This window comes from Panicum virgatum, chromosome 5N (genome assembly GCF_016808335.1).
Source record: "Panicum virgatum strain AP13 chromosome 5N, P.virgatum_v5, whole genome shotgun sequence".
NCBI lineage: Eukaryota > Viridiplantae > Streptophyta > Magnoliopsida > Poales > Poaceae > Panicum > Panicum virgatum.
In genome coordinates, this window is record NC_053149.1 from 47,565,515 (window position 1) to 47,583,309 (window position 17,795).

The 17,795-nt window shown below is 50.0% G+C and overlaps 1 protein-coding gene across 1 annotated transcript; it reads left to right on the forward strand.

The window, feature by feature from the left end:
* The first annotated feature begins 328 nt into the window (after positions 1-328).
* LOC120675705 (cytochrome P450 72A15-like) lies at positions 329-3,504 on the forward strand. The gene is made up of 5 exons (XM_039956909.1): positions 329-831; positions 1,818-2,038; positions 2,139-2,383; positions 2,503-2,890; positions 2,989-3,504. Exons 1-5 carry the CDS (start codon positions 519-521, stop codon positions 3,415-3,417), a joined length of 1,596 nt encoding a protein of 531 aa, XP_039812843.1. The 5' UTR covers positions 329-518; the 3' UTR covers positions 3,418-3,504.
* Positions 3,505-17,795: the final 14,291 nt, after the last annotated feature.

The following is a 17,795-nucleotide window of genomic DNA, read 5'->3' on the forward strand; positions in this document are numbered from 1 at the left end:
GTATTCAGAGGAATACGAATTCGACATCCCTTCCAAGTGACGCGTTCAGGTGACATGGGAACACATGAGACGTTCCACATTTCTTGTGTGTTGAACGTTTGTTTTTCTTGGCCCAACCGCAGACCTCCCATTTTTCCGAAGTTTTTCACGCTGCTACGCGTGCCCGGAGAAGACCACCAACGGCCGCGCCTGTAGAACCATCGCGGAAGTGTCGATCAAAACCCAAGAACAAACCTCGAGCACGAAAATGATGCGCACCACAGCGCAAACCGGCAACCCAACTCTATTTATAAAAAGCCCGGAATGGTGTGCAGCTACCACTCGTACTCCAACTTGATCGGCCCTGGCCTAGGCTCATAGTCCTAGCTAGCTAGCTGAAAAAAAGTAAGAAACATTCTGCCCCCCCCCCCCCCCCCCCCCCCAGCTGCAGAGCGCACACGGCTCTCCGCTGCGTCCAGAAGAACCAGGTTCCTCGCCAGCTCTAGCCGGCACCCCCCACCACGGCGAGCCGGCCGACCATGGGGGAGCTCAGCGGCGGCGGCGGCGACGGCGACGCGCAGGCGCCGTTCCCGTGGAAGCTGGTGGTGCTGTGCGCGGTGGCCGCGTGGTGCGCCGTGCGCGCGGTGGAGTGGGCGTGGTGGCGGCCGCGGCGCCTGGCGCGGGCGCTGCGGTCGCAGGGGCTCCGCGGCACGGCGTACCGCTCCCTGGCGGGGGACGCGCCGCTGACGGAGCGGCTCGACCGTGAGGCCAGGTCCCGGCCCATGCCGCTGGGATGCCACGACGTCGTGCCCCGGGCGATGCCGCTGTTCCACCAGACCATGAAGGAGCACGGTACGGCACGTTGCTTTCCCCGGCTGCTCTTTCCTTGGCGCACCGGGACACGTCTTCTGGAACCTAATCATTACGAGATCTGTAGGAACACAGGCCTTGTTTGAAGTTCTACGAGAGATTTACTGACCAATCCCAATATCCTTTTTTGCTTTGATTGACTGAAATCCTTCATCTTCAATCGATTTTTCTCCAAAAACACCTTCATCTTTCAATTGAACAAGTACGGCTAGAAATCAAGGTTGAAGTTGACTAGTACCTTTTTCCTTTTTTTTTGAAAGACAGTACCTTCTCCCTTTCGCTGTCGATTTGCAATACCTTGAGTTCAATGCTATTTTCTACCCAATTTTCCTATTTCTCCAATATATATATATATATATATATATATATATATATATATATATATATATATATATATATAGGACATAGCAGAGCCTTGTTCTTTCTATTGTATATTGCAGGATATATACTAGGATCCAGTAGTGACACTGACCACACATACACCCAGGACAGGGTATGATGGACCACTCAACAATCTAGTAGAAACAGTTCCAATGATATGTGGCCATCTTGTTCTGAAGATGCATGACCAAAGTTCGTTCCATCAAGTCCTGCCATTCCGGCCTATTCCACTGACCGGCGATCGCTGTCGGTGGTTTCCGATCGTTCTCCTTTATCTGCAACAGCTGTTCCCCAAAGAAAACCAAGGGTGTGTTTAGTTGGTGAAAAAATTTGGGTTTTGGCACAGTAGCACATTCGTTGTTACTTGACAAATAATGTCCAATTATGGACTAATTAGGCTTAAAAGATTCAGTTCGTGATAATCAGTTAAACTGTGTAATTAGTTATTTTTTCCAACTGCATTTGATACTTCATGCATGCATGTGTTCAAAAATTTGATATTACAGATACTGTTAAAACTTTTTTTGGAACTAAACACCCCCCAAATATAATTGCGGAACACTGAAAATGGCTCTTGACAATGACAGGCAAAACGTCCATCACCTGGTTCGGGCCGGTGCCAAGGGTGACCATCACCAAGCCCGAGCTGGTGCGCGAGGTTCTGTCCAACAAGTTCGGTCACTTCGAGAAGATCAGGTACGGCAGGCTTCAGAGGATGCTGCACAACGGCCTGGGCAGCCACGAGGGCGAGAAATGGGCCAAGCACCGGAGGATCATCAACCCCGCGTTCCATGTCGAGAAGCTCAAGGTGACCACTACACCATCTGACACTGAACATTTGCCAGCCGCGTGGAGCACAGCAGGGATCTGACATGAACGCGACCCTGTGTGTCGTCTTCCATTTTCAGCGGATGCTGCCGGCTTTCGCCGCGTGCTGCACGGACCTGGTGAGGAGATGGGAGGGCCTGGCCGCGGACGGGCAGCCGTACGAGGTGGACGTGTGGCCTGAGATGCAGAACCTGACGGGGGATGTCATCTCGCGCGCCGCGTTTGGCAGCAGCTACCTGGAAGGCAGGAGGATCTTCCAGCTTCAGGGGGAGCAGGTCAAGCTCGTCGTTCAGGCCATGCAGAAGCTTCACATCCCTGGATACTTGTGAGTACTGAGTCCTGATCTCTTCTACTCCTGTTTTTCGATCGACGGGAAACAAACTCGCGTTGCTGCCTCGAGCTGTACGTACGCAGGGTGGTGTGCTAACGCGGAGTCTCGTGCAGGTACCTGCCTACGAGAACCAACCGAAGGATGAAGCAGATCGCTTCGGAGATCGAAGCGCTCCTGAAGGGCATCATCGCCAAGAGAGAGGACGCGTTGAGGACCGGAGGCGCGACCAGCGACGACCTCCTTAACGTGCTGCTAGAGTCGAACATGGAGCACTGCAGGGACGACGGCAACGCGAGGGCCGGCGGCATCACCACCGACGACGTGATCGGGGAGTGCAAGCTCTTCTACTTCGCCGGCATGGAGACCACGTCGGTGCTGCTCACGTGGACCATGATCGTGCTCTCGATGCACCCGGAGTGGCAGGACCGCGCCAGGGAGGAGGTGCTCCATGTCTTCGGCCGGACGACGCCGGACTACGACGGCATGAGCCGCCTGAGAATCGTAAGTAGTGGTAGCTCTGGAAGTTGATTTACTCATCGATCGCGGAAGAGATCGAGGTGCGTCTTCTAATGGAGTAACTTATGGCGACGGCGTTGCAGGTGACCATGGTGCTGTACGAGGTGCTGCGGCTGTACACGCCGCTGACGGCGCTCCAACGCTATACGTACAAGCCCATGGTGCTCGGCGGCGTGAGGTACCCGGCGGGCGTGATTCTGATGCTGCCGCTGCTGTGCGTCCACCACGACAAGGACGTGTGGGGCCCCGACGCGAGCGAGTTCAGGCCGCAGAGGTTCGCGGAGGGGATCGCCAGGGCGTCCGCGGACGCGCCGGCCTTATTCCCCTTCGGATGGGGCCCGCGCACCTGCATCGGCCAGAACTTCGCGCTGCTCGAGGCCAAGATGGGGCTCGCCATGATCCTGCAGAGCTTCGTGTTCGAGCTCTCGCCGTCCTACACGCACGCGCCAGTCTCGCACGGCCTGCTGCAGCCGGAGCACGGCGCGCAGGTCATGCTCAGGAGGCTCCCATAGGCTCTAGCTGCTGAGATGCATGCCTACTTAATTATCTGTATGTACAGCATACGTATGATCTAATTATTGCAGCTACCCATATGCATATGATCTGCAGCATGTACAGTGCATGCTTTACCCTTTTCCCCTCTCGAACGTATGCCTCTGTTCCTAAAAAAAACTTAGGCCTGTTTGTTTAGATCACAACCCGTAAACCCCGTAAATATAAAAAAACATCACATCAAATATTTGAACACATGCATGGAGTACTAAATAAAATTTATTTATAAATTTTTTTGCATGGATGGACTGTAAATCGCGAGACGAATCTAGTAAGCCTACTTAGTCCATAATTTGCAACAATGATGCTACAATAACCATCCACTAATTATGGATTAATCATGGATTAATTAGTATAATTAGTTTCGTCTCGCGATTTACAATCCATCTGTGCAAAAAATTTTGTAAATAAACTTCATTTAGTATTTCAAATTAGCAAGATTCCATCGCAAAATTTTTTTGCGTTCCATCTAAACACGGCCCTAGTTGATAATTTGAGATCATGAGTACAATTATACAAGTAGCAGGTTTCATGAATGGCAGTCTAGTCTACGGATGGACTAGTATTAAAGTTGTTTGGTTTTCTTTTTCAACTCTAGGCAATGTGCATCCCGCTACACAGAAGTTGGGAATGTATTACAAGGCGAAGAATCCATTGGATGTACTAGTCTGTCAACCCGTGCTCCCGCACGAGCTAATTAGAATTAATATAAAAATAAGATCAATAATTATAATTATCCATCTTACACATTTTTCATCTATTAAATATTCTAACACATACTCTAAAATATATATTTTCATTATTTAGTTACAATAGATTTTATTTTCTGCACCTCCATATGTATTCAATATATGTTTAGTTGAACTATTTATTTGTGAATTAACGTTCTTGTCTCTTCTATCATAATTGAATATATGGTGACATATATCGTGGATAATATTTTTATGTAAATAATAATATAAATAATATATTAATAATGATAGACATAGTAATTTTAGAATTTTATATTAGTGCACTTTAATTTATTATTGTTATTATATAATTTAGATTCAGATTATGAGTAATTTAACTTGTAATAATAATGACATAACCGGATAATTTATATGCAAATTTAGGGGGTCTTTGTATTATTTTTATAATGGCATAGGTAGATAATTTACATAAAGATTAGGAGGTTACTTTAGATTTTTTATAATGGCAGAGGTGGGTAATTTAGATACATATTTAGGGGGTTACTTTAGTCTATTTTCATAATGGCAGAGGTGGGTATTTTATTAGAAAAGATAACAGATCCGATGGTTATTATAATTAGAGTTGTTGGATTGATGACTGGATGTTTCTGGTTTTTATGAGAATTTATAGAATTTCTCTATTTTTTCAGAATATCCATCTAGGATCCTAGGTGGCTTCACGTAGAGACTCCAAAAGAGCCTCCAATTAGTGATATTAAGATATTTCTGAATCTGATATTTAATAAAGCTTCCTGATTGGAAAAAAAACATAGCAGGCGTCCTATCTTAGGACCTATTTAGCATTGCTATGCAGCTGGACTCCAACGACTCCAAATAATTTTGTAGCCAAACACCCCAACTCAAAAACTCCATGGAGCCTTAAACTCTGGAGCTGTAGCTCAAATTAGGGCGCGTTTAGTTCCCAAAAATTTTCACCCAAAAATTTTCACCTCCCCTTTAAACACATGTATGAAGCACTAAATGTAATTAAATAACAAAACTAATTACACAGTTTGGATGTACATAACGAGACGAATCTTTTAAGCCTAATTAGTGCATGATTAGCCATAAGTGCTACAGTAACCCACATGTGCTAATGACGCGGTCAAAGGCCTCAAAAGATTCGTCTCGTGGTTTCCAAGTGAGTTCTGAAATTAGTTTTTTAATTAGTGTCCGAAAAGTCCTCCCGACATCCGGTCAAAGTGCTGATTTGACATCCAAAAATTTTTAAACGGGGAACTAAACGCGCCCTTAGTGCACTTCTTTTGCTGCTCCATAACTCTCCTAAACCAACCTATACGTACGTGGAGTTCGTAGGTAATTACTCACCAATGCCATCAATTACACAGAAAATAGTTTGTTTTCTTTTTCTTTTTTTATTCTCTTCTAAGGCCCCACCGCCCCCTTCCCTCTCAGCCCGCAGCTCCCCTCATGACTCGGTAGAGAGTCGTCGTAGATCCGGTCCAGCTGTGGCCTCCACGCCACCCGGAAAGTGGGTCCACGAGCGGTGGAGCGCGCCGGGGCTGCCGCCGATGCTGCCCCCTGCTTCTGCCCCACGGCGCAGCCCGCATGGATGCGGTGTGCGGACGGGCCGGGGAGCTCCGCCAGCAACCTGCTTGCGCGGTCCCGCCTGCCTGGGGCAAGGAGCTCGGCACCTCCTGGCCTCCGCTCTTTCGCCTCCCAGGACCGGCGCGGGCGGGGACCCACTCCTCCACCTAGGACCCTTGCGTCCTGCCTCTACCCACTGCCACACGCGTTCTCCTCACTCGCTTCGCTCCCCATCTCCGCCTCCTCCCCGAACGACAATATGCTCTTCCTCGTGACGCCCTCCGCCACGCTGCTGGGCCTCCGCCCGGCTCTACGAGGTACGAGCTTCTGCGGAAGGACGTGGGTGTTGAGGTCTCCGACATGTTCCGGCCACTGACGTTGACGTCATCACTGTCGCCGTTGACGTGCCCCGCGACCGCATGGCCGGGGCCTTCTACGTGCTCTAAGACCTCAATTTTCTCCCCAGCTCTAGATCCGGGATTGACATCGAGTTGCATCCTTAGGAAGAAGAAGATATGGATCAATAGCATGACATATGGGGCTATGAGTTGGGTAATAATGACAATCCATCCTGAAGACCCTCTCTTTTGGAGCCGGGTACTTTCCTAGCCAAATAGCTAATCTATATAGCTCCAACTCCACCCAGAGCTAACTCCACCTAGAGTTTTAGAGTGGAGCTGCTCTAGCAGTGTAAGAGCCATGCCAAATAGGCCCTTCATTACTCTATTTCAAAGATTCATTAAATTTGGCCATCATCCATGGTCCGTGCCCCGACCTGCCCCGCACGCCGCTCGGCCCATTTCACGCGCCCGAGCCCAGCAACCGCGCACGCCCTCTCCCCGTCTCCAGCTCGCCCCGCACGCACGTCGCCTGTCTCGCTGACAAGCTGACCCCACCTGGTCAGGCCCGTCTTCCCCGCCTCTCCCGGCCTCGCAACCGCACACCGCGATCCCCGCCGAGACGCTCGCCGGCCTTCCCTATCGGGCGCGCATGACGAGATCCCGGCGCCCCCTCTTTAAACCACCCCGCAGCCCCCCAGGAACCCTATCCTTCCATCCCATAGCCGCCACTAGCTGGAGGTCCATCACGCTGCCTTGCTCCGCCGTGCCACGCCCCAGCGCCACCGTGCTTTCACCGCTCCGCTGCACCATAGCCACCACACACCCCCGCCTTAGCTCTGCATCGACGCCCCGAAGCACGCCAAGCCCTTGCTTGTGACTCCGAGGCCCTACAGCACGGGGATTTCTCTTGCGCAGCACCGCCGGTGAGTCCCTGCGCCGCCGCAATTCCTCATCTTCGGTGATCACTAGACCCCCTCTTACCCCCGCACCGGCTTCGCAGGAGCACCGCGTGTCGTTCCGAGGAGTCCAGGCGCCCGGGCTCCCTCTGCATCGCCTCCTCCTCGAATCTCCGACCGTGCGCCGCCGCTCGCCATCGACGCCGCCGCCCCTGCACGGCCGCCCTACCCGATTTCGGGCCCCGGTGAGCACCTCCTTAGCCACGAATCCTTTTTGCGCTAGTTGTAGGCCCTGACCCGTGCCCAGAACAGCCTACACAACTCACGCCGTTGAACTCCGCCCGCGTCGAGCCGCCCTTGTCGGCGAGGACCCTTTTTCCCAACCCCGTACCGCCTCCCTGAGTGCCCAGTGGATTACACATGCCGAGCGCTCCCTTTTGCACCAAACCCTAGGCCAAAAGACCACTGTAGCGCCTAGGCCGCCCTCTCCGATGAGTTCCCGGCGAAGCGCCACCGCGGGGACTCAAATCCGGCAACTCGCGCCGCCGCTCCCTCACAACCCCAGCCTGAGCCATCCGATAAAAAATGGACGCTCAAGATTAGATCGAATCCCCATTAGATCTGAACCATTAGATCCAGATCCAGCGGCCCAGAACCTTAGATACCGGTTCGGCCTGTCACTTTTGTTAAAGAGTCCCTGGACTCTTTGCTTATTAACCCGCCATCCTTTTTAATTCAAAACTAATTCCAGTTAGGTCCTGGATTTAACACTTAGGCCCCTGACTTTTCTCAGATTGGAACCCGCAGTCCAGTTAATGTTGTTTTGCACGTTAGCCCCTGGATCTAACCTTTAATTATGTTTTAGTCCTCAGTTTTTTAGAAAATCCCCTGGAACTCCAGTTTTCTTACAAATAGGTCCCTGGAACTTGTTTTTGGCCTAGATTTTGCGTTTTAACTCTGTTTTAGGCGTTCTTTATGTCCACATGATCGTTGTAACGCGTAGAATAGTTTTAGACTAGTTTAGTGTGCTGTTTTTATGTATTGATGTACTGTTTCTTAGCTTTTGTTAGTGTTTGCTTGTATGCTTATTGTTGTGCATTGTTTTTGGCCATGTGTTCGTGAGTAGACGTTGATCCATCTGAGGAGCCCCAGTACCAGTACCCGGAGCAGCAGTCTTCTGACTAGTTTGAGCAGCAGCAGGAGCAGTATGAGAAGGGCAAGTATAACATGAACAACCTATCACTTTTAAATACATTTCCATACTGCATTTTAATACTGTATGCCTATAAGGACTTTCCTAGCCACTTTGTATCATTTATATATCCTTTGGGTTTGTATTTTGGTCAGTTGTGCTAGGTGCCGTGCTATAACACATAATGGTCCTTTTTAATTAATTTGATTAATGGTATATGCAACTTAATTCTGAGAGTGGCCCTCTGTGTGGCTTGAGTGGCTCACGTCTCGTTAAAATTGGTTTTGTTAGGAACATGGTTTAGGGGGCTAGCACGGTGCTTACTGCTGGGTTGGCCACTCTCCATAAGGACCAGTTCATAGAGCGACAACCTGGGACAACAGCGCTACCACAAGACTGGAATGGAACGGTCTTGGCTTACTAATTAGGTCATTTTGGTTCGGGAGTAACTTACCGACGGGGCAAGAGGGGAGTCGAGCTTCAATGGTCCCTACGCTACGAGGCTGGTCTGTGTTGTCTTGTACCCCATCGAGGTGGGCACCATCGTTGCATTGACTGAATCCTTAGCGGTTACACCTTACCAACGTGTCCTTTGTAACGGCCTCGTAGTGAGTTTGCTAGTCATCTCACCGAAGGAAGTGTGATGAATAACTAGCGTAGCTCACGACTTGTGGGTAAAGATGTGCAACCTCTGCAGAGTGTAAAACTGGTATACTAGCCGTGCTCACGGTCATGAGCGGCCCAGATCCTCCTTTTGATTAGTGGGGTTATCTCCTTCCGCCGAGGGGGGTGCCTCTCGGGGGTACCTTGGTGGTTTCGGTTTGGTTCTCAGTAGTAACATGATTAATTTTGATTAATTACTATGTAACTGGGTTTATGGTAATTCATCCACTTGTAGTAAATAGCTTTAATAAAATTTTACCCAGACTTAAAAGCTAGTGCAGTCTGTCAGCCAACCTAGAGCCTCATAGTTTGTGTTATACTTGTTGAGTACAAGTTGTGTACTCACTCTTGCCTCTTCTCTACTTTTTCCTCTTGGACACTCTGCTGCTCAGTTCTTGCCGACACGAGGGAGTTCGCTCAGCGCTACCAGGACTACGAGGACTTCTAGGCGTTCGTCTCCCAGTCGACGTCCATGTGGCGCCCTACTCAGCTACGGAGAGTTTTTATCGTATTTGTACTTCGCTTCCGCTGTATCAGACATTTTCGTCATTAATGTAATAAATAACATTCGTATTCGCTTTATTATATCTTTTTACGTGATATGTGCTGTGATATACTGTTCATTCTATTATATATACGTGTGACTTGATCCTGGCATGTATATGATTGCTCGGTTTATGTCCTTTTATAAACCGGGTGTTACAGAGTGGTATCAGAGCCGTATCGACTATAGGACGAAGCCTAGATAGAACTGGTCGAGTTTTAAGTCTTTTTCTCTCTCAGCCTTGTCTGCTGAAACTATTTTGCTTTTATACTCCTTGAATTCCAAGATTCTTACTCGTCTTGCCTTGATTTCTCTCTATAGAATAGTTTCCGTAGATTCTGGTCTGGAGTAAGTTGTCTGACCATCATAGGTGTAAGCTAGATGACCCCCTTTTATAATAATACGATAGCACGTTCTGCGACGCGTTGTGTTAGTCGAGTCGTGTGTTAAACTCGGCTAAGTTGTGAAAATTGTCTGGTTGTTATTATGCTACATGTTTGATTTGGATTTTTGGTTGATTGCATAGCTTAGTAGTTTAAATTTGTTTAAAGAAAATCACTCTTATGTTAAAGTTAACTAATTAATAAAATAAGTTAGATCGTTGGGGGTAAAACCGTCCACTCTATCCTGTCTACTTTATCATGTCTGAGTCTTTTCCGCAAAAGCGTTATCCTATCCATCTAAATTTATTCCTGCAATATCCTTACTCATGAAATCTTTTGTCCAAAAATCAGATGGTTAACACCAGGCGTGGTTCTGACCAGCAGGGGCAGAACAACCAGGGGCAGAACAACCAGAGTACTGGGATCCCGATGCCTCCGCCTCTGACCCCGGAGCAGTACTTCCAGCTCCAGATGCAGATGATGGCTACCCTGAACAACACTGTTCAGGCACTTCAGCAGGCTCACACTCAGCCTCCGCCTCCTCCACCGCCGCAGCCCCGCGACAGACGTGTTGAGTTCCTGAGGGGTCACCCGCTGACGTTCTCTCACACGTCCGACCCTCTTCAGGCAGACGACTGGCTCCGTGCAGTGGAGCGCCAGCTGGACATCGCCCAGTGCGATGATTGAGAGCGAGTCTTGTACATAGCAGGACAGCTGCGAGGGGCAGCTTTGGACTGGTGGGAGTCCCACCCAGTTGAGGACCGCGAGGCTCTCACCTGGCTCCAGTTCCGGGAGCGGTTCCGCAGCCACAACGTCCCCGCGGGCGTTATGAAGATGAAGCAGGAGGAGTTTCTTGTACTGAAGTAGGTAATCTCAAATATAATCATTCAGCGTTTCCTTTTGAGCTAATACCCCCTTGTTCTATCTTTTTGAGTCACGAATTAATCCTTCGATATATAATCTGTCTTTTTCACTCCAGGGGACGATGACGGTCACGGAGTATCGTGATCGTTTTCTACAGCTTGTTCACTACGCCCCTGCCGAGGTTGCGGATGACCGCAAGAAGCAGGAGCACTTCATGGAGGGCCTTGAGGACTACCTCCAGTACGCGCTGCTCAACCTCCGCTTCGACGACTTCAACCATCTGGTTGACAGCGCGCTCAACACAGAGCGCAAGTATCTGGAGATGGAGGACAAGAAGAGGAAGATTGTCCCCGTTGCTTCCGGCAGCAACACTCGTTCTCGCCTCCAGCCGCCTCAGCAGTACCAGCAGCAGTAGTACCGGCCTCCCCAGCAGTACCAGCAGAGGCCGCAGCAGTACCCGCCGCGACAGCAGCATCAGGCAGGTCAGGGCCCGAGGTTACCGGCACCTCCGGCTCGTGCTCCACCAGCTCCGCCAGCACCGCAGGCTCCACGGCAGGCAGCTCCTCCTGCCGGACAGCAGGCTCCAGCACCTCCTCGCGTGTGCTATCACTGCGGCCAGCCGGGGCACTACGCCAACACTTGCCCCCGGAAGGCGCAGGCAGGACAGCAGGGGCGCCCAGCTCAGCCCAGGGCGCCAGCACAGGGCAGAGTGAACCACGTGACGGCTGAGTCAGCGGCCGAGGCTCCTAACATGGTTATTGGTACGTTCATGGTCAACTCCCATCCAGCTACAGTGCTTTTCAATACTGGTGCTACTCATTCATTCATCACCAAGTCATATGTTGAGGAGCATAGTTTCTTTACCACTGCATTAAGGAAGTGTCTGCTAGTCTCTTCACTGGGAGGGGAGTTGAGATCCCATAATGTTTGCCCCCGAGTCAGTGTAGCCATAAGGGGGCAACGTTCAGTGCTGATCTGAGGGTGCTAGACACCAAGGGTATCGATGTGATTCTGGGAATGGATACTCTTGCCAAGTGGGGAGTCAGAATTGATTGTGCTCATCGGGCAGTTCACCTGACAGCAGCTGATGGCCAAGAGGTGACAGTCAGTGCTTCAGAGCCCTCGGGATTTCTTCATCAGATGGAGGCTAGACCCACGGATGGTATTCGCGTGGTGTCTGAATTCCCGGATGTCTTTCCGGATGATTTGCCAGGTATGCCGCCTGTATGCGACATTGAGTTTTGTATTGATATCTTGCCTGGCACTGCACCTATTGCAAAGCGGCCCTACCGCATGGCACCTATAGAGCATGAGGAAGTTAAGAAGACTATTGATGAGTTGCTAGCCAAGGGCTATATCCGTCGCAGCTTCTCTCCTTGGGCTTTTCCATTGTTGCTAGTAGATAAGAAGGATGGCTCGAAGAGAATGTGTGTCGATTATCGGGAGCTGAATGCAGTTACCATCAAGAACAAGCATCCACTGCCCCGTATTGAGGATCTCTTCGATCTGCTTCGAGGTGCTCGTATATTCTCGAAGATTGATCTGCGTTCGGGTTATTTTCAGCTGAGGATCCTTCCTGGGGATATTCCGAAGATGGCATTCACTTGCAAGTACGGGCTGTAAGAGTACACGGTCATGTCCTTCGGCTTGACTAATGCCCCGGCTTTCTTCATGCACCTGATGAACATGGTTTTCATGGATTATCTGGATGTCTTCGTGGTGATCTTCATTGATGATATTCTGATCTTCTCCAAGACAGAGGAAGAGCATGAAGAGCATCTGAGGCTCGTGTTGCAGAGATTGAGAGAGCATTAGCTATATGCTAAGTTCAGCAAGTGCGAGTTCTGGATTGATGAGGTTCCATTCCTCGGTTATATCATCTCCAAGGGAGGTATTGCAGTTGATCCGAGCAAGGTGAAGGATGTGCTCGAGTGGGAGACACCGCAGACGGTGAAGGAAGTCCGGTCATTCTTGGGCTTAGCAGGATATTATCGGAGGTTCATTGAGAATTTCTCCAAGATTGTAAAGCCTTTGACTTCCTTGCTAGAGAAGAATACGGCATTTATATGGACTGATGAGCCTCAGATGGCCTTTGATGAGCTGAAGAAGAGGTTGACTACGGTGCCAGTCCTTACTCTGCCAGACCAGAGCAAGAGGTTCACGGTGTACTGTGATGCTTCGAAGGATGGTCTTGGTTGTGTTCTGATGCAGGAGGGCAGAGTGATTGCTTATGCTTCCAGGCAGTTACGTCGGCATGAGCTGAACTATCCCACTCATGATCTTGAGTTAGCCGCAGTGGTGCATACTCTGAAGATTTGGAGGCATTACTTGTATGGGCAGCGGTGTGATATTTACACTGATCACAAGAGCCTCAAGTACATTTTCACGCAGAACGAGCTGAACATGCGGCAGAGAAGATGGTTAGAGTTGGTCAAGGACTATGACCTGGAGATTCACTATCATTCGGGTAAGGCTAATGTTGTGGCAGATGCTCTGATCAGAAGAAGCTATGTCAACATGGCCGTGGCTTTCCAGATGCCTCCAGAGTTATGCGAGGAGTTTGAGCAGTTGAGTCTGGGTTTCTTGCATCATACTTCGAGTGCAGCATTCGAGGCAGTACCCACTCTTGAGGCAGAGATCAGGCAGCATCAGAAGGAAGATGAGAAGCTGCAGGAGATTCGTGAGTTGCTCAAGAAGGGCAAGGCTCCTCATTTCAGAGAGGATGATCAGGGTACCTTGTGGTACAAGAACCGGATCTGTGTGACAGATGTGAAGGATCTCAGGAAGTTGATTCTGAGTGAGGCTCATGATACAGCTTATTCTATTCATCTGGGCAGCACGAAGATGTATTATGATCTCAAGGAATGTTTCTGGTGGTATGGGATGAAGCGTTCAGTGGCAGAGTATGTGGCTATTTGTGACACCTGTCAGCGTGTCAAGGATGAGCATCAGAGGCCAGCAGGTCTGTTACAGCCTTTGAAGATTCCAGAGTGGAAATGGGAGGAGATCACTATGGACTTCATTGTTGGATTGCCTCGTACTCAGAAAGGGTACAACTCTATATGGGTAGTGGTGGATCGTCTGACGAAGGTTGCTCACTTCATTCCAGTGAACACTACTTACTCTGGTGCCAGACTTGTAGAGTTGTACATTTTTTGGATTGTCTGCTTGCATGGTGTGCCCAAGAAGATCATATCTGACAGAGGGTCTCAATTCACTTCAAGATTCTGGGAGCAGCTCCATGATTCGTTGGATACGAAGCTGTGTTTCAGTACGGCTTATCACCCTCAGACAGATGGGCAGATAGAGAGAACCAACCAAGTGTTGGAAGATATGCTGAGAGCTTGTGTCATTCAGTACGGTACTAGTTGGGATAAGTGCCTGTCATATGCTGAGTTTTCGTACAACAACAGCTATCAGGCCAGTCTGAAGAAGTCCCCCTTTGAGGCATTGTATGGCAGAAAGTGCAGGACTCCTCTCTATTGGGATCAGATTGGTGAGAAGCAGCTCTTTGGCCCTGACATTATAGAAGATGCCGAGCAGATGGTACAAGCTGTGCGGGAAAATCTGAGGATTGCACAGAGCAGGCAAAAGAGCTATGCAGATGGCAAACGGAGAGACCTGACTTTCAATGTTGGTGATCATGTATACCTGAAGGTGTCTCCGATGAGAGGAATCCACAGGTTTAATATCAAGGGGAAGTTAGCACCTCGGTATGTTGGTCCATTCAAGGTGCTAGAGAGGAAAGGCGAAGTTGCTTATCGCCTGGAGTTGCCCACCAGCCTCTCAGGAGTTCATGATGTCTTCCATATTTCTCAGCTGAAGAAGTGTCTGTGAGTACCCGAGGAGCAGGCACCACTGGATGGAGTAGATGTGCAGGAAGATCTGACTTATACTGAGCATCCGGTGAAGATTCTGGAGACATCAGAGAGGGTTACACGGAACAAGCGCATCAAGATGTGCAGAGTTCAGTGGAGTCATCACAGTGAAGCTGAGGCTACATGGGAGCGAGAAGATGAGCTGAAGAAGACATATCCAGATCTCTTTGCTAGCCAGCCCAGCTAAATCTCGGGGACGAGACTTCTTTAAGGGGGTAGGGTCTGTAACACCCTAATTTAAATTCCAACATTTATTAATAAATTTAATTGGCTTTATTTAAATTTCTAAGGTTTATTGTGTTAGACTTGCATTTAATCTAAATTTTTGTTCTATAAGTAATTAAAATTTATCATAGGGTTAAAAATGTTTGTTGCATTCATGCTGGAGCATCTCTTTTATTGGTTTGAGTGCTAGGGTTTGAATTCAAATAGTTTGAGTGGTTAGAAATAGAAATAGAAAGGAGAAAGAATTAGAAGAGAGCCCAGCCCAAAACTCAACCCAAACCCAACCCTCACCCACTCTCCCATGCGGCCCACTCTTTCCTCTCCCCCGGGCCTGCTCCAGCGCCGTGGCCCAGCCAGTTCCCCCCCCCCCCCCCCGCGCGCTGGCCAGCCCGCGCGCATCGCCCGAGCCCCGACCTGCCCCACACGCCGCTCGGCCCAGTTCACGCGCCCGAGCCCAGCAACCGCGCACAACCTCTCCCTATCTCTAGCTCGCCCCGCACGCACGTCGCCTCTCTCGCTGACAGGCTGACCCCACCTGGTCAGGCCTGTATTCCCCGCCTCTCCCGGCCTCGCAACCGCACACCGCGATCCCCGCCGAGACGCTCGCCGGCCTTCCCTATCGGGCGCGCACGCCGAGATCCCGGCGCCCCCTCTTTAAACCACCCCGCAGCCCCCCCAGGAACCCTATCCTTCCATCCCGTAGCCGCCGCCAGCTGGAGGTCCATCATGCCGCCTTGCTCCGCCGCGCCACGCCCCTGCGCCACCGTGCTTTCACCACTCCGCTGCACCACAGCCACCACACACCCCCGCCTTAGCTCTGCATCGATGCCCCGAAGCACGCCAAGCCCTTGCTCGTGACTCCGAGGCCCTACAGCACGGGGATTTCTCTTGCGCAGCGCCGCCGGTGAGTCCCTGCGCCGCCGCAATTCCTCATCTTCGGTGATCACTAGACCCCTCTGACCCCCGCACCGGCTTCGCAGGAGCACCGCGTGTCATTTCGAGGAGTCTAGGTGCCCGGGCTCCCTCTGCATCGCCTCCTCCTCGAATCTCCGACTGTGCGCCGCCGCTCGCCATCGACACCGCCGCCCCTGCACGGCCGCCCTACCCGATTTCGGGTCCCGGTGAGCACCTCCCTAGCCACGAATCCTTTTTGTGCTAGTTGTAGGCCCTGACCCGTGCCCAGAACAGCCTACTCAACTCACGCTGGTGAACTCCGGCCGCGCCGAGCCGCCCTTGTCGGCGAGGACCCTTTTTCCCAACCCCGTACCGCCTCCCTGAGTGCCCAGTGGATTACACATGCCGAACGCTCCCTTTTGCACCAAACCCTAGGCCAAAAGACCCCCTGTAGCGCCTAGGCCGCCCTCTCCAACGAGTTCCCGGCGAAGCGCCGCCGCGGGGACTCAAGTCCGGCGACTCGCGCCGCCGCTCCCTCACAACCCCAGCCTGAGCCGTCCGATCAAAAATGGACGCTCAAGATTAGATCGAATCCCCATTAGATCTGAACCGTTAGATCCAGATCCAGCAGCCCAGAACCTTAGATACCGGTTCGGCCTGTCACTTTTGTTAAAGAGTCCCTGGACTCTTTGCTTATTAACCAGCCATCCTTTTTAGTTCAAAACTAATTCCAGTTAGGTCCTGGATTTAACACTTAGGCCCCTGACTTTTATCAGATTGGAACCCGCAGTCCAGTTAAGGTTGTTTTGCACGTTAGCCCCTGGATCTAACCTTTAATTATGTTTTAGTCCTCGGTTTTTGTAGAAAACCCCCTGGAACTCCAATTTTCTTACAAATAGGTCCCTAGAACTTGTTTTTTGCCTAGATTTTGCGTTTTAACTCCGTTTTAGGCGTTCTTTATGTCCACGCGATCATTGTAACACGTAGAATAGTTTTAGACTAGTTTAGTGTGCTGTTTTTATGTATTGATGTACTGTTTCTTAGCTTTTGTTAGTGTTTGCTTGTATGCTTATTGTTGTGCAATGTTTTTGGCCATGTGTTCGTGAGTAGACGTTGATCCATCTGAGGAGCCCCAGTACCAGTACCCGGAGCAGCCGTCTTCCGACCAGTTTAAGCAGCAGCAGGAGCAGTACGAGGAAGGCAAGTATAACATGAACAACCTATAACTTTTAAATACATTTCCATACTGCATTTTAATACTGTATGCCTATAAGGACTTTCCTAGCCACTTTGTATCCTTTATATATCCTTTGGGTTTGCATTTTGGTTAGTTGTGCTAGGTGCCGCTCTATAACACATAATGGTCCTTTTTAATTAATTTGATTAATGGTATATGCAACTTAATTCTGAGAGTGGCCCTCTGTGTGGCTTGAATGGCTCACGTCTCGTTAAAATTGGTTTTGTTAGGAACATGGTTTAGGGGGCCAGCACAGTGCTTACTGCTGGGTTGGCCACTCTCCATAAGAACCGGTTCATAGAGCAACAAGACTGGAATGGGATGGTCTTGGCTTACTAATTAGGTCATTTTGGTTCGGGAGTAACTTACCGACGGGGCAAGAGGGGAGTCAAGCTTCAATGGTCCCTACGCTACGAGGCTGGTCTGTGTTGTCTTGTACCCCCTCGAGGTGGGCACCATCGTTGCATTGACTGAATTCTTAGCGGTTACACCTTACCAACGTGTCGTTTGTAATGGCCTCGTAGTGAGTTTGCTAGTCATCTCACCGAAGGAAGTGTGATGAACAACTAGCATAGCTCACGACTTGTGGGTAAAGATGTGCAACCTCTGCAGAGTGTAAAACTGGTATACTAGCCGTGCTCACGGTCAAGAGCGGCCCAGATCCTCCTTTTGATTAGTGGGGTTATCTCCTTCCGCCGAGGGGGGTGCCTCTCGGGGGTACCATGGTGGTTTCGTTTTGGTTCTCAGTAGTAACATGATTAATTTTGATTAATTACTATGTAACTGGGTTTATGGTAATTCATCCACTTGTAGTAAATAGCTTTAATAAAATTTTACCCAGACTTAAAAGCTAGTGCAGTCAGTCAGCCAACCTAGAGCCTCATAGTTTGTGTTATACTTGTTGAGTACAAGTTGTGTACTCACTCTTGCCTCTTCTCTACT

Coding starts and splice junctions, on each gene's coding strand:
- LOC120675705 (XM_039956909.1), top strand. CDS start 519: ATGGGGGAGCTCAGCGGCGGCGGCGGCGACGGCGACGCGCAGGCGCCG. Junction 2,039..2,138: donor TCCATGTCGAGAAGCTCAAG/GTGACCACTACA, acceptor TTCCATTTTCAG/CGGATGCTGCCGGCTTTCGC. Junction 2,384..2,502: donor CTTCACATCCCTGGATACTT/GTGAGTACTGAG, acceptor AGTCTCGTGCAG/GTACCTGCCTACGAGAACCA.